The sequence below is a fragment of the Misgurnus anguillicaudatus genome, chromosome 22 (assembly GCF_027580225.2).
Source record: "Misgurnus anguillicaudatus chromosome 22, ASM2758022v2, whole genome shotgun sequence".
Lineage (NCBI taxonomy): Eukaryota > Metazoa > Chordata > Actinopteri > Cypriniformes > Cobitidae > Misgurnus > Misgurnus anguillicaudatus.
The window spans coordinates 42,920,795-42,937,500 of NC_073358.2; the positions used below are offsets into that span (position 1 = coordinate 42,920,795).

At 35.3% G+C, this 16,706-nt stretch overlaps 1 protein-coding gene across 5 annotated transcripts in view; it reads right to left on the reverse strand.

Moving 5' to 3' along the window:
* Nucleotides 1–16,706, reverse strand: part of LOC129439808 (protein unc-13 homolog B) — a 73,028-nt gene that overhangs the window by 41,545 nt on the left and 14,777 nt on the right. For all 5 annotated transcript variants that reach the window (XM_073860249.1, XM_055198626.2, XM_055198625.2 and 2 more), the window contains exons 7-16: nt 13,597–13,816; nt 13,040–13,267; nt 10,489–10,630; nt 8,600–8,769; nt 7,882–7,997; nt 7,555–7,718; nt 6,338–6,488; nt 5,711–5,779; nt 4,239–4,328; nt 3,653–3,793 (exon numbers count right to left, since the gene is read on the reverse strand). In XM_073860249.1, coding sequence (XP_073716350.1) covers nt 3,653–3,793; nt 4,239–4,328; nt 5,711–5,779; nt 6,338–6,488; nt 7,555–7,718; nt 7,882–7,997; nt 8,600–8,769; nt 10,489–10,630; nt 13,040–13,267; nt 13,597–13,816 — 1,491 coding nt within the window. The remainder of the gene's footprint in view (nt 1–3,652; nt 3,794–4,238; nt 4,329–5,710; nt 5,780–6,337; nt 6,489–7,554; nt 7,719–7,881; nt 7,998–8,599; nt 8,770–10,488; nt 10,631–13,039; nt 13,268–13,596; nt 13,817–16,706) is intronic.

Sequence of the window (16,706 nt, forward strand, 5' to 3'; positions counted from 1 at the left end):
AAACACATGTATATTACCACTTTCATATCATAATGGCTTATTTATTTTGTTAATAACAAATAAACTTAATATTCATCAAGGTCTAAAGCTGAAGATTAAAATTAGTTTATTAATCTCTGGCAAAATTCTCAGCACATCACTGAAAACTTTTCATTTTTAATTTTGTTAATTAATATTTTGACATTTAAAGATGTTTTACTATTTAAAATCTGCCCAAACTTTTTTATTTAGGCTTAAAATATCTCAATAAAAAATATTATATTAGTACAACTCTGTAGTTGTGTGTGGCTTTTGCACTTTTAAAAGTACACTTCTACACGTGAATACCCTAATTCGATGCCTTATTTAGCTATAATACGTGAAAACATCAAATTAAGTAAATATTTATCTTTTATCCGATTTATTAATTAATCGAAAAATAATCGACCGATTAATCGATTATGAAAATAACCGTTAGTTGCAGCCAATAGTCACAACGATTAAATAACCGTCTCACTGCGATTGTTTGACCTCATCGTGATGATTTCAGATCACCGCAATGATTGCACATCACTTTAAAAAACACAAGGGGGAGCTGCAGCGTCTGTATTAACGAGACTGTATCAGATGGTGCTAACTGACAGTGTAATGCGATACATTGCAAAGCCATTAAAAAAAACATAATTTAAAGCAACACTTTGTAGTTTTTTACGTTTAAATAATGTCTCTAAAATTATTTCAGTGATAGAACAACTTTTAACAGGACAAATTGTACTGTTGCTGCAACTTGAGCAGCTTCCTAGCTGCTACAAGCACACTCTAAAAGTGGCGGTGGAGGGTAGGAAACACAGCCCCACCCCTCCCCCTGCCTGCAGAAGAGTGTCTGATACCAGGCACTGTTGCGCTTTTCAACCACATGGGGGAGCTGTAAGTCATTTTTACATGGAAACTACGTAGTGTTGCTTTTAAGAAATGCAGCAAAGCTTTGATAAGCAGTATGAACTGCCAGAGAAAATATACATTTCCAAAACAGCAATTCCAAATTTAGGGAAGTGAAGAATGCTATTCTTAAAGAATTGATAATTTTGCTGCCACTACAGACATGTGGTCCAGTACTAATATGACCTTAGTAGGATTGACTACTATTTAAAGGTGCTCTAAGCGAATCTGTGTGACGTCCCTTCCTGTTGACGTTCGAAGTGTTGTCAAACAAAACGGAGCGTAGCCAACTCCTCCCCTCCCCCTCCCTTCCGTGCTTTCTGAACGAGTCATGAACGCGCCCAACCCCCACTCCCAAATCCTTCTTGTCGTTTATTGACTGGAACACTTTGTTATGTTTCGTGGTGGTAGGTTTAGCCACTCTGTTTTTGTTGCAGTTTGCGAAGCCTGGGCTGTCTGCAGAGGCCATGTTTTTTTACAGTGTGTTCAGAGGACAGGCAGCTAGCAGATAGTGAGGAGAGTTTAACTGTATGAAACAAAAAATGTTGTATGGCCTAAAACGCATGAATTCGCTTAGAGGACCTTTAAAGCCTGTTCTGGTACAGTCAGTTTTATTTGATTGCACTTTACTGTGTTTATTTCTTATGAAAAATGTTCTGTTTTTGAAAGATATATATGTAAGGAATAATTGACAACAGGCCATTGAATTGAAAATAATGCACACCAATTGGTGGACGCGAAGCGGAGTGCCGTTACACCGCAGGTGTGCATTATTTTCAAATAATTCAAAGGACCGGAGTCAATTATTCCGCTTATACCACGGTTACCACAAACATTGCTCTAGTGCCTATTTTTAAGACATTTGAAAAGTTAGGTGTGCGGTTTACAGAAAAATAATCAACACCCATAGAACATTTCTCAGCCAATCAGAATGCAGCATTCAACAGACCCGTGGTATAAATATATATATATATATGAAGAGTTTGGTTCCAAAACGCAATAAACGCCATTTTTGAAAAAAATGAGTTACTGCCAAAATCAGTATTATATCAGGTCAGTAGTTAAAAGTAAATTCTTAATTTTACGCAAAATCCAATATCCGCCGTGTTATTCTGTCATCTTTTCTCCCTTTTTTCCCAAAATGCGACAAACGCCACTCCCACTTTTTTACAGAACGCAATAACTCCATTTCTGATATTACAGCCCACCGTTCACGCAATGTAAACAAACAATGGCGGACGCGCGTAGTACACGGAGTCCTAGTTGTCCTCATCTACTTTGTACTACGTGATCAACAAACAAAACAAAATAATACTTTAATTGCATTGCTAAACCTGTGATGGTTTTCTGTGATGGGAAAGAAACGTAAGCCATCAGCATCTAACAATTTCCCTGAGAGGCACTCGGGAGACAGGTGCTTGTTCTCCCGACAGCAAGTTTCTCATGCTAACACATTGACCCCAGAGGATCTTATGAAAAACTTTCCATAATTTTACTCAAAGTCAACGAAAATCGAGCAGGACCAAAAACATTTTACAGTCGATCGCTGTGAAAGACGTTAAGCGAAGACGTCAAGTAACCGCAATGACAGTGATCTTAATATGACAAAGTAAGTGTTTTGATTAATAACATTAATGTTTATATTTTTAATTAGTGTGTACAACTAGTCAACTAAATGAATATATCATGGCAAAGATTAATGCACATTTATATAGGCTATTGATTCAATAGATTTATAGCATTTTGAATAAAAACTTGTCATGGATTTATTGCATTTTGTGGAAAAAATAATCCGTTTTTATGGTAAATCTTTGAAAGTCGGGTTGTGGATTTGAATTTTTTATGTTTTTATAACCTAAAGATGCTGTGTTAAAGTTTGTAACAGAAAATAGTTTTCATCTTGTCACTTTCTTGGTATAGAAAACACGTTTTTACCAAAATTTGTCAAAATGGATTTATTGCGTTTTGGAACCAAACTCTTCATATATTGAATAATTACTTTTAAATATGTGTTATGTGCATTAATATTTACTGCCAGGTAATAATTACAATGAACAAACAAAAAAATGTATGAGAATTAAATGTCAAAGCAATAAAACAGACAATTAATTCTCATAATCTGCACAATTTATTAGGCAATTAACCGTCAGCGAAATTCATAATCGTGACCCTAATTTAATTAACGTGCAAATTTATAAAGACATAGCCCAGGATAATGCCTACAAAACATTACCACATAAGAGAATCAACAAATAAGTCTGAGAATCACAATGGAAATAAGTCTTGGACTTTATTGTGTTTATATCCTCGATTGTACTTGATGTCTTTTGTGGTTATGTATAAGACATGGTGGTTGATAATAAAATAAAATAAAATAAAATAAAATAAAATAAAATAAAATAAAATAAAATAAAATAAAATAAAATAAAATAAAATAAAATAAAATAAAATAAAATAAAATAAAATAAAAAATAAAATAAAATAATAAAATAAAATAAAATAATAAAAAAAGAAAAAATAAATAAATAAAATAAAAATATATATATATATTTTTCCTATTACACTGCAGTTTGTATTTTTGCCACATTCTTTTGTCCAGTAAATATCTTAAAAGTTACTGTGTCCATCGTGTACCATACGCCTCATATTTTTACGATTTAATCTAACATGAGGGGGCCATAAATGCAAATTTTGTGCAAATGCACATAAAAATTTTAGGTCTTTGTTTACTTACAGGTTCCACGGCTGGTTGAAACTGTCTGTTGTACAGTTCTTGGCAGTTGTTAAAGATGTACTCATACGTTGAATTAAGGCACGCTTTTACACAATCCCTGACCACGTGAGCCGCACGCGGGGGACACTGCAGTTCCAACACCTGAACACAGGGGGTGCCAGAGAAAAAAGGAGCATTTCAATACAGTATATTCTTTCACAGTAAGCACAGATGATAGCAAACTCTCTCTCTCTCTCTTTCTGGGTGAAGAATATACAAATGATGTAACTCCTGTCGACAAGCGATGAGCTTTCAAATCAATTGTGACTAATCTCCGTTATGAAATCCAGAACAAAAGCCTCTCTCCTTCAGCACAAAGAAATCAATCTTAATCTCAAACCTTTTATCATCCTTTTCTCCTGCATGATCTTAAGCTTCAGGACATGTAGACAAAATCACAGGGTGTCCACTTGTATTAATCATTCATATGTATAGTACATGTCATTCAATATCTGTATTACAAATAAGACCTACATCCCCGTAACATCAAAATGACGTTTGCAAGAACAATATATTGTCGGATGTGATGTAAAGTAACCAATCCTACCTTCAATCTGAAGAATGTAATGCTAGTCAATAAATCCACCGTGGATTTGAGATCCGCCAGACGCGGTTTACTGCTAGCTGGGAAATTATTCTGCAGATCAGAGAGATAAGCATAACATCACAGGAAGCTTGAACGTGAGGAACACCAAGACCTTAGTAAAACCACTGGCTGAGGAGAAGGACAAATCTTATACAAACCTTTTGAGTTATTGGCAAGCTGGTTGGTAGTTTTTACAATGGCAACATTATGCATGGTTTAATCAGGGTTTACAATTTTACAATCTGAAATTTTTTCAGAGTAATGAAACTTTAATATGCTTATTTATGAGGATCACATCATCATATTGAACATGTTAAAAACAATAATTTGATCTACAGAGATATAAGCTAGCATGTTTGGCCCAACTCAGATGTTAAAGTTTCTGAGAAGGTTTTTAATAATTTTTTATAATATAATTTATAAAATGCTTATTAAATTACAAATATTAAATGCTTCTTTATTATGGGTTATTACCAGAATAAAGTTAATTATTTCCAGATAACAACCATCCGAAATTAACAAGACAGCTTCATACGGGTACTCCGGCTCACCTAGACAAGTGCAGTCCAATGCTTATTAAAAAATGAAATTTAAAATTGCATACAGGTACAGGTTATTAATTATCGCAAATAAATCTCTATAAGGTGATACAAGACCCCTCTACCTCATGTCAGGGTCCTAATCTCCCTGTTAAGATTTATTCTGCAATAACAACCGGCTGGCTGTACATTATCCCTTACTTAAAAGAAGGGTTTAAATGGAAGATAAGCCAGGGTACAAAACACTATGGAAAGCCATGAGGACATAAAATTATCAGTACTACATGATAATAATTTCCTTTGTGGAGAATTTGGCAAAATTACCATCAAAATTGACCAATCCTGGATGACAACATACAGTACTGTGCAAAAGTCTTAGGCCACAATGCTAACCATTAGATTTGTTGTTTTTGCAATTGTATAGTGATCATATATATTTATTTCTCAGTCTCTTTATTAGAATACAACCAGAAAACACACGAAATGTGTATGTAGTATTAAAAACAGTATAAAAGTATAAGCTGAAGTGTCAAGTATTTAAGGTAAACTCCACTTCAACTTGAGCAATAGCAGCAATTCTAATCGAATGACTTCAGGACTTCAGTCTCCTCAAAAAAGCTCAAGATGTGTTTTGTATCAAGAGAGGTCACACTAAATACTGACTGATGCCTGAAGATTTTTTTTGTTTTTAATTCTGTGTACATATTTCTTGTATTTTGTGTTTGTATCTTAAAAAATAAATATGGATGGAGATTAAAACTTTGCTAAAACAACAAAGCTGGTGATGGTGGACTAAGACGTTTGCACAGTACTGTATGTAACATATATGTGATTCTGGGTAGGCTATGTAGATAAAATCAGATTTGTGCATTTGTGAACATACCAAATACTTACTCTGTATGTTGACAGGTCAATGCGGAGAGAGTTGTGGATCTGATCCAGCAGTCTAACAAAGCGATCTTTCTGTTGTAGCGTATAAAGGAAACAACATGACAGGGGAAAAAATAAAAATAAACAATTAGCACTCCATTTTCATGATCTATTCAAATTCTAAATGTTATGCATGTAAATAAAACATACAATCTTTCTACACTCTCAGAAAAAAGGTACAAAAATTGTCACTGGTACAGTACCTTTTAAAAGGGTCTTAATGTGCACATTTGAGGTAGCAATATGCACCTTTTAGGTACAAAAGTGTACTTTTTGAAAAGGTACCGCCCCAGTAACACATTTTGTACCTTCAACAGTCAACAATAAGGCAGTTCATAATGATGTTAAGGGACAAGTTCGGTATTTTACACTTAAAGCCCTGTTTTCAGATTGTTTATGATGAAATAAAAGGGTTTTGACTGAAATTTCGACATATGCGGCTGCCCCGAGAATTTTCGTGTATTTGTTGTTTTACCTCCCACCTCTACAATGGTGCACAGTTACAATCCTTCCTAAAATGCATTAAACTTTTGTTTACAAAATACCGAACTTGTCCTTTAAATAAGGATGGAAAAATTGGGTTAACATTACCCCAAAGTTGGAGGCAGTGAAGCGGTCACATGCAGAGACGCTGGTGGCTGTAGTGGGGTGAGCATAAAAAGCATTAATGTTGGCCAGGAGTGTGCTCATCACCGCAGGGACGTCGGGCATCATGTATTTCGAGGATAGACATGCAAAATGCCTGCAGATGAAGATAGGAAGGAGGAAGAGATTGAGAATATTTCTAAGGGTGGATTTTATAACCGTTACACTTACCAAATAAGCCAGGTATTGGTTAAAGCTGTTACAATATCAAAACAGCCAAACACTGTGTGATTCTGGTTGTATATCAGTCCTTCCAGAAAAACGCGGAGTTTTTTTGTGATTGTTGCGGGCAAAAATCCTCGATTTTGCGGCACGTTTTCTTAAAAAAATGCGATGGAATATGCGGGATATTTATGCAATTTATGCGATGGAATTGCGGGAATTTGCGAAAATTGCGGAACTTGGAAAAACTGCAGAAACTTGCAAAAGCTGCAATGATGTTCACGTCACATAATCACGTCACTTCATTACGTTCCCATGGCAATAGAGGACACGGCTGCGCTTTTGGGAAGTAAATGCAACATTTTTCAACTTTCTGCTAATATATATGTGACTTTTTGCTACGAAAATGCGGAGATTATGATATCATGCAAGCCCCAAATATTTTGTGCGCGGAAATATGTAATTAATGTGGCGATCGTATTTGGAAAAAATGCAGCCCCGCATAAATATGCGAACTTTGGCTGATTATGCAATATATCGCGCGATCGCACATATATCGCGTTTTTCTGGAGGGGCTGGTATATATCAGATTTTTATCGATTTGTTTTTCAGATATATTTATTTTACTTTAAGCTACTTTGACACAATGCAACACTGTAATAAAGCACTATATAAATATATTTGAACTGAATTTAATATCCATTCTTTCCATTTTGATTTGGTTTCATAACCTCCTCAAACCTTATGCATAATCCACAAACCTTATCTATAAGACTAAAATCATCTTTCATTAATGATTGGTTTATTTACAGCTAATATTCAGTACTAAATGAGAGATTAAGGAGTGTAATTGCTTTAATATAATATGTGATCTGATCATGATATAGCAGCGTACAAATTGCTCCTGTCAATAGCTAAAGACCTGCAGCAATCAGAATCCAAAGACATTTACAAATTCCCAAATATACACACATACACACACACAAAGCTCCAGGGCTTACGTCATAGCCTGATAAATGGATTCGATTCCGTAGCGCATGGCAAACTCATCTACAATATCTTGAGCAACCTCATCAAAGTAGACCTTCCAGGCATCATCTCCACGTGCCACAGGGAGCTTTACTGCACCCTGACTTTCAATGTCAGTCACATAGTGAAAGATATTCTGAAAAAATAGAGCAAGAAAATGGTGAGCTGTATGACATTTGTGGCAAAAAGAGAAAGTTGTAAGTTGTAATCTGATGCAAATAGAGTTAAACCATCAATGTACATAGATACTGTAATGTAAATATGCATTTGTCATTTAAAAAAGTGTTTATGGCGTTTACCTCATGCAAAAAGGTGTACTGAACGTGATACGGGACCACTTTCTCTTCTCCTTTAATTTCCACACTAATCTGCAGTCTAATAGCCCCTGATACTGCCGACTTGTCTGTGCGCTTTTCTACGAAAGGAAGAGAGAAATAACAAATGGCCATTGTGCAGTTATGAGTACAGGTTTTAATTTGCATGAACATCTAACCATACAGTAAATAGTGAAACTTGATGAAGTCTAGTATTTTAAATAAAGATAATAAATGTCATGTTTAAAGTCTTTAAACTTAATGAAACAATTAGCCTGGAAGTCACTGGCTGAGGAAGCCATTAACTGGACATGAATATATTGAGCGTTTCTAAAAAATTCAATATGAAGAATTGCTTTTTACTTTGGTAATATTAATATGTATTCACATCAATGCAGGAAAACCAACTGACCGAATGTAAAATATCCAGCATTAACACTGGACATTTATTTCATTCATCATGAAGTTCTGCTGAAAGTCACATTTTGATAAAATTACAGATCAATTAAACAGTAAAAGCATGAACATTACTTCATATTTATCTGACCGAATTATAGGTCATAGCTTTGTGACTTACATTACACTAAAAATATATAAAATCGGAACCATATTGTTTCTGATTACAGATTATATTTTAGTCACACCACCCATTGTTTTATGATCTGCACTGCCTCACACACATAAAAAAAGTTTAGGAACTTACCGAGATTGTACCAGACATCCATTTCTCCGCTCAGAGTTCGGACTTCGATGATGCTCTGACCCAAAAAGTCATCGGATTCCCTTTTTAGACGTTGCTTCACCCTTGACTTTATATCATCATCTTCATCCCATACACGCAGTTTAATACGATCAGATGAATTGTGACACTCGCTGAGGAGGAGAGAGTCGACTTTAAAACATATAAAGCTTTTTAAACTTAAAAAAAGCTGTTCTGATTTTAACATCTTGAGTGTGATAAAAAAATATTTTTGCATATACTGAATATAAATATGCAATGTTGCAACGCTGCTTGACATCAACAGCCTACAGTTGTAAAGATCAGATGCAAAAGCCACTAAACGCCAAAAATGAGATAATGATATTGACCGAAGGCTCTCGGCATGTATTATACGTTCATCAAATACTTTCGCTTCAAATCTGCTTAATTCAGGCCATTCAGAAATACCAGTATGTTAGCAGAATCCATTAAACCCCACAGCAATTTTACAGCAAAGTCCTCTAAGAAGAATTAGATAAATGATGGCATGCATACATCAAGCTGAATATATACAGAATATATTATGATATTGACAGAATTATTTGATCATTTTCCTTTATTCAGAAGGATATTAAAGAGTGACTGGAGACTTATGTACTTAAAGGGTTTTGCAGCGAAAGACAGTCATTTCATTGTTATATAAGTTATATATAAGTGACATTTGTGAAAATAAGGCATTTTAATTACTAACTAATAACCTTTTTTATTGCCATTACAGTGAAATTACTGAAACTAAAAACATAAGAGCATAATAAAAAAATGCTCATTTCCAAAAAAACAACATGTCAGACGCACTTAAGGGTTTTGCATCTGACTCAATTGGTCTACAGGTATAACACTGTAACTTTTTTACTTTGAGATACAATTGTCAATGTGAATATTAATAATAAAAATATATGTATATATAAAAATATATGTATATATATATATATAGATAAAAATAAATAAATAAATAAATATATATAAATATAAATGTATGTTTGTGTTAAAAAAGTAATAACAGAATACAAGGTAACACTTTACAATAAGGTTGTACTTGTTAACAATTAGTTAATGCATTAGCTAACATGAACTAACAATGAACAATACTTCTACAGCATTTATTAATATTAGTTCATGTTAATTTCGCCATTTACTAATAAATTATAAAAGCCAGTCTTGTAACTTTTAACATTAGTTAATGCACCATGAACTAACATGAATAACTGCATTGACAAAAATTAATACATGCTAAAAACTATTTAGTTCAATGATTGTTCATATTAGTTAATGCATTTTACTAATGCTTACTAATACAACCTTACTGTAAAGTGTTACTGAATAAAAATGTGTTTTTCAAACACAAAATGGTAAAATCACAAACCCTCAGTAAACACACACTTAAATATTAAAAACTGTGCTCAGATCTGCCAAGATACTAAAGTCTACAATAAAGTTTCAATGTGATGTCTTAAAACACTTTTTATCAATTTCCTCCAAGACCAACTTATCTAGACTACACTTTCCCCATTTATTTTAAAGCTCTGTATTACATAATGCTATATATACTCTTACTGCTGACACCGGTCTGAATTATTTCAAATTTTTCATTCTCCTAAGGACCTTAAAAAGAAACATGAAAGAAATGAAAGTGATTATTTTAATGACTACAAGCGAGATCTTTATTAAGGTCTCTTGAGCTATGAAATCACTGAGCAATCATTTTGTTCTGGAATGGAATATTAAAAATGAAAAGTTCTGGTCTGGATATATCGAAAAGGAAAAATAATAAGAAAAGAGCAGTGGAGAGGAGTCGAAAAGAACAGACAGAAATAATATTATATCAGACTCACAAGTTGAATGTCTCCTCCCACACAGGGTTAAGGTTACCGTAGATGGTTTTGGTTCTCTTTTTAGTCTTTCCAACCTGAACCGTCACATATGGATCACTGGAACCAGTTCTGTCTTTAGCCTGCAGGCCCTGTGCGCTCACCACTGTTAAACACACACAGTCAGAGTCCTTGTTAAAACCAGGAAACATTATCCTCCAGATTAACCCCAATTTTACCAGAACCAGGCTTTCACTCATGAAACGTGACCCGGTCTGTGAAATCCAAGTCTCGTAATCTAATGATGCTCCTAATCGCATCATTAGATTACGAGTTTGATTTCAATCATTGATTTCAATCTTTGACATGGCCTTTCTCAGTCAATAATAAAAATATCAAGGTTATATTTTCACAGAATGGTCTTTATATTATTATGTAGGACGATTTTATGTAACTTTTTTCAGGCGGGGTCACATGTGATGAAATTTAGATCACTGAAAAGACTACACTAGACATGTGGTTGTAATAATTTTATATGTGACGATAATTGCTAGGACTTTTATCATGGTGAACATTATTATTGTCTTGGTATCGAATAACATTTAAAGATAAACTTTACTGTTCTTCTTAATTATGTCTTACAAATATAAAGGTTATTTAAATAAAGTATTAAATAAAAAAATTAAAAGGGAATTCTTAAATAACTAAATGAAATATAAAATACAAAAAATATTATTTATTTTTAAACGATTTATAGACAGCAGATTATGCAAATAAGTTAAGGTGTGTTATGGTGTGTGCATACCAGAAACAAATTTATATATTACATACAATATACACTTACCTAAAGGATTATTAGGAACACCATACTAATACTGTGTTGGACCCCCTTTCGCCTTCAGAACTGCCTTAATTCTACGTGGCATTGATTCAACAATGTGCTGAAAGCATTCTTTAAGAAATGTTGGCCAATATTGATAGGATAACATCTTGCAGTTGATGGAGATTTGTGGGATGCACATCCAGGGCACTAAGCTTCCATTCCACCACATCTCAAAGATGCTCAATTGGGTTGAGATCTGGTGACTGTGGGGCCATTTTAGTACAATGAATTCATTGTCATGTTCAAGAAACCAATTTGAAATGATTCAAGCTTTGTGACATGATGCATTATCCTGCTGGAAGAAGCCATCAGAGGATGGGTACATGGTGGTCATAAAGGGATAGACATGGTCAGAAACAATGCTCAGGTAGGCTGTGGCATTTAAACAATGCCCAATTGGCACTAAGGGGCCTAAAGTGTGCCAAGAAAACATCCCCCACACCATTACACCAGCACCACCAGCCTGCACAGTGGTAACAAAGCATGATGAATCCATGTTCTCATTCTGTTTACGTCAAATTCTGACTCTATCATCTGAATGTCTCAACAGAAATCGAGACTCATCAGACCAGGCAACATTTTTCCAGTCTTCAACAGTCCAAATTTATGTTAGCTCGTGCAAATTGTAGCCTCTTTTTCCTATTTGTAGTGGAGATGAGTGGTACCCGGTGGGGTCTTCTGCTGTTGTAGCCCATCCGCCTCAAGGTTGTGCGTGTTGTGGCTTCACAAATGCTTTGCTGCATACCTCAGTTGTAACGAGTGGTTATTTTAGTCAAAGTTGCTCTTCTATCAGCTTGAATCAGTCGGCACATTCTCCTCTGACCTCTAGCATCAACAAGACATTTTCGCCCACAGGACTGCCGCAAGGATGTTTATCCCTTTTCTTTGTAAACCCTAGAAATGGTTGTGCCTGAAAATCTCAGTAACTGAGCAGATTGTGAAATACTCAGACTGGCCCGTCTGGCACCAACAACCATGCCAGGCTCAAAATTGCTTAAATCACCTTTCTTTCCCATCCTGACATTCAGTTTAGAGTTCAGGAGATTGTCTTGACCAGGACCACACCCCTAAATGCATTGAAGCAACTCCCATGATTAGTTGATTAGATAATTGCATTAATGAGAAATTGAACAGGTGTTCCTAATAATCCTTTAGGTGAGTTTATGTAATTTAGTAGATAACATAGTACTACTTGAAATTTCTACTTGGGCGTAAAATTCACATGTCGCGCAAGCCAATCAGACTAGTGCTTCCCAACACGTCTGGTTTGACACATTTGGTTGTATCAGAAATGGAGAAAAGCACTGTTGTGCGAGTGACACAAAAAACAAGTAATCTGTGAATAATTTAGCGAGTAATGCGATGCACATATTAGCTTCGCTTTTGGTGTGCACACACCAGTAAACAGTCCATATGCAAGATTTGTACTGGTATTAGAGCATTCTGAATCTTGACTTATTGATGGAAAGCAAACTATTACGATTTCAAGCTATGATGATATGTAATATTATTCTCTGTATTGTTTTGTATTATTCTCTTGAATTGCCCACGGTAATAATATTGTGCGAATAAATTATCATAATAAACAATATTATTGAATACCGGCACAAGTCTAGACATTACAGAATTGAATCGGAAGACAATTAGAGCACATAGATCAATAACAGCTCTCATGACTTTCATGATCTGTACCTGTAATGAAGATCTTAGCAGACCATTTAGACGTTCCATCGAGTACAGCCTGCTTAATGCACTTCATCTGTTGAGCATGACTCAGTTTGGTCATATTGAACACGAGCCTTATGAACTCGAATATCTCAGGTTTGTTTCTCTCACGGATTTTCATGCGGTCCTTCATAGCAGAGATTATATGCTGGGTTCTGTCCTCGGCTCCAGTTTTGGAGCTTTTTTCTGCAGCTCCTGGAAATCGTAGAGAAAAGGTAAAGCTTGTGATCTCGAATTTAACAAAATTGCAAAAATAAAGACCCCAAAAAAGTCCTTAAGACTGTTCTTTGAAAAAAAAAATTGCATTATAGTCTAAGGGAAACCACTGCACATATATTGCATGCATACATGCAATGCATCATTGACATAAAATATATGACAGCATCCTCATCAACAACAAAGACAAATGTTAAGTTGCTGTGCTTTTGAAAGGCCTCTAGGTTTGAATAATCAATTGTAGCGAAAACCTTACAGGACCAAGATATGTTTCTTGATACTTTTCCTGTATTTGGTATGTGACTCACTTTGTAAACAGTCAGCATTAAAGAGCTCCTGGCATTTTTCGTGGCATTTGACCCCACACTCTGAGCAGCGCATGCCCTGCCGTGCAATACCCCACAACAAGCCCTCACACTCGTAGCAGTAGGTGGGCGTGGTGGCCGTCCACACTTCAAAGTTATGGGGTGTTGTGCAAGAAATAGGGTAAATCAGAGCCTGCAGGGCCTTCTTGTACACATGACTCTTCTACGGAGAAAGAAAAATGTGTGAAAAAGAAATTCAAAACAGCATCTGAAATAAACATATTTAAATAAAAACCCAACAGAATGGACTAAAATGATAATGCAAAAAAAGGAAAAAAGACAGAAAGAGACTGCATGAGATACTTTAAACAGTCCAGTTCTGGTTTAGGTTGCAATTGGTGTTACAGTATTTGAAGACAGGTGTCAAAATGATGACCAAATGAGGCCATAAATATCTTTACCTAGAAAACAAAGTGTGGGTGTACAACAACATTTTGTTGCCTTATTTTAATAATGTGTTCCCAAAACGTCATCACAACAAAAGTTATGGTTCAGCTCCTTAAAACGAGAAAAACATGCATATAAACATTCACCACGAAAAATGTTTGCAAACTAGATTGAAGCAGTTACATAAACAATGACGCACGTGCCGTATGCATAAACAATGAAGCACGTGCCGTAGTGAGGGCGCGCGTGTCATGGCAACATGAAGTTGGTTCAACTCTTTAAAATGAGACATTTACAACTTGTCATTACTGCGCTGAAACGGAGATCGTTCAGCAGCATAAAAGAATAACGCTTCACGTGCTCATTTGAGCTTATAATAAACAAAAATGCCCGCGCGTCATCCCAACTAGATATATCATTCAGCTCCTCAAAACGGGGGTTTAAATGCATTTAAACAATCACGATGAGAAATATCTGAAAACTGGATTAAAGCAGAGATCAGGGAGCTTGTCAAATATCCACTCTGAAGCTGAACTCATTCACCAGCATTAGAACGGCATTTCCTTGTTAAATGGTGAAAATATCATTAAAATCTCATTTTTTGTTATCTATGAATTAAAAAATGGGGACAAAATGTTTTTTTTAAGTTTTCTTTTTTTATTGTTGTGGGTTCACTGCCAAAAATGACTTTCTTCTTACTTAATAGCATTTTTGTCTTTTTTTCAGTACAAATATCTAAAAAAATCTTTAAAAGATGATAAGCAAATTCTTGATAAGCAAAATCCCCTAAGAAAAATCTAGCTTTAAGACCCAAAATAATAAATTTAAGTGAATTTGTGCTTAAAACATGCAAAAAATATTTGTCTTAAATTAAGTAGTGGTAGATTTTTTTAGATTGTTTTAAGCACAAATTTGGTATATTTTGGTCTAAAAATTAGACTTATATTCTTAGATCATTTTGCCCATCAAGAAAATGCATCTTGACTTAAGAATTTTTGTATTTGTACTGAAAACAAGAGAAAAATACTAATAAGAAAGTCATTTTTTGCAGTGTTTCTAATTCAATTAATTGGACAATTTCTGTAGCCTAAAAATCAATTTTCTCCCGTTTTTTACACAAGAGACATACCTCATCAAAAATGACTTCTAAGGTACTACTTCAGCTGATTTCATAAAATTGTAAACGTGACGAACAGAAGGAATCATGCAAAATGTAAACATATTTAGCCTACATAAAACAAATGCTCCGTAACATACTGTGATCAGTTCACTTCATTGGTTTATTATTTTAATTTAACATGCGTAGTTATTACCTTAAGCCCCCATAACTTTAACTGTTTTCATATCTTATGATAACTTGATTGATGATAAAGACGCTTTTCAACTATAGGTCTCGTAGTAAATTTTTCATCGCTAAATCAGTGGCGTGCGCAAGTAATAAGTAGCCCGCAGCCCCCTCTGATGGTGAAAATAATCATTACATGATTGCTCCGGTCTGGTACTACAAACGCTATGTTGAGCGGGTTTTTCAGTGTATTTGCTGGTTGTTTTGGACATGCTGTAAAACGGGGACATTTCCGGGGACAGCTTCAGTCGGGGACAGAACACCAAAAAACGGGAGTGTCCCCGGAAAACGGGGACGTCTGGTCACCTTACATTGAACAGGTCACGTGTCTTTCCGGGACCTTGCAGATGCCGGCAAATCATGGCAGTGTGAATGAACAAAAAAATCAAACGATCCCGGAAAATTCCAGGATGCATTTTCTGTGTATTTTCCGGAATGTCTGTGTGAAAAAGGCTTAAGAAAGAAACATGTGGCCTTGCAACCAATTTGGTGCGCTGCTCCATTAATTTTCATTAACTGTAGTATCTGACGACGACACCAAAGGTAACCACTAAAAATTAAATGTGCATTCAAAATTGTTTGACAGGTCTGGCTTAATGAAAATTACCTACCGCCAGCCACATGATGTCCCAAGCACTCTTGGCATAAAGAGGCGGCGTTGGAAAAAAACTTGATGCACACCCGCGAGATATTCGGGTCCATTCGGCAAAAACACATTCATTTTAAAGTACCTGACACCTTATGCCGCTATTATTATACCTGACCCGTGTCCGAAGCGCATGCGAAACTTGGAAATAAGTGGACCCATGAAAACCTCGAGCTTTAGGCACGTGCCAATCTGTGTGCATGTGTAGAAGCTGAAACTACCTTGAAAAAGGTGTTTTTACCCAATTGGAGCTTAAAGAGCACCTATTTCATTGCTAAAAAACAACATTATTTTGTGTATTTGGTTTATGGTTAAAAAAACACATTATTTTTTACAAACTGTACATTTTTGTAGCTCCACATTTCACTCTCTCCCTGAAACGCATGGATTTGTAAAGCTCTGTGTCCCTGATTGGTCAGCTAATCTGTATGTTGTGATTGGCCTGAATACCTCTGACGTCAGTCGGAAACGTGACGCGCCTTACTCGCGTCATCGTTTACTTTGGGGTTTGTACCTTTTGGATATCGTTAACATGTACTAATACACACTTACACACCAAAGGAACTTTAAAAATGGGAATCGGACAGTAGGTGCTCTTTAAGAAACAAAAGTTATGGCACAGTTGATGTCAGGTTTAATTGTTGTTCAGAAATATGTTGTTTAATTGTGAATTTA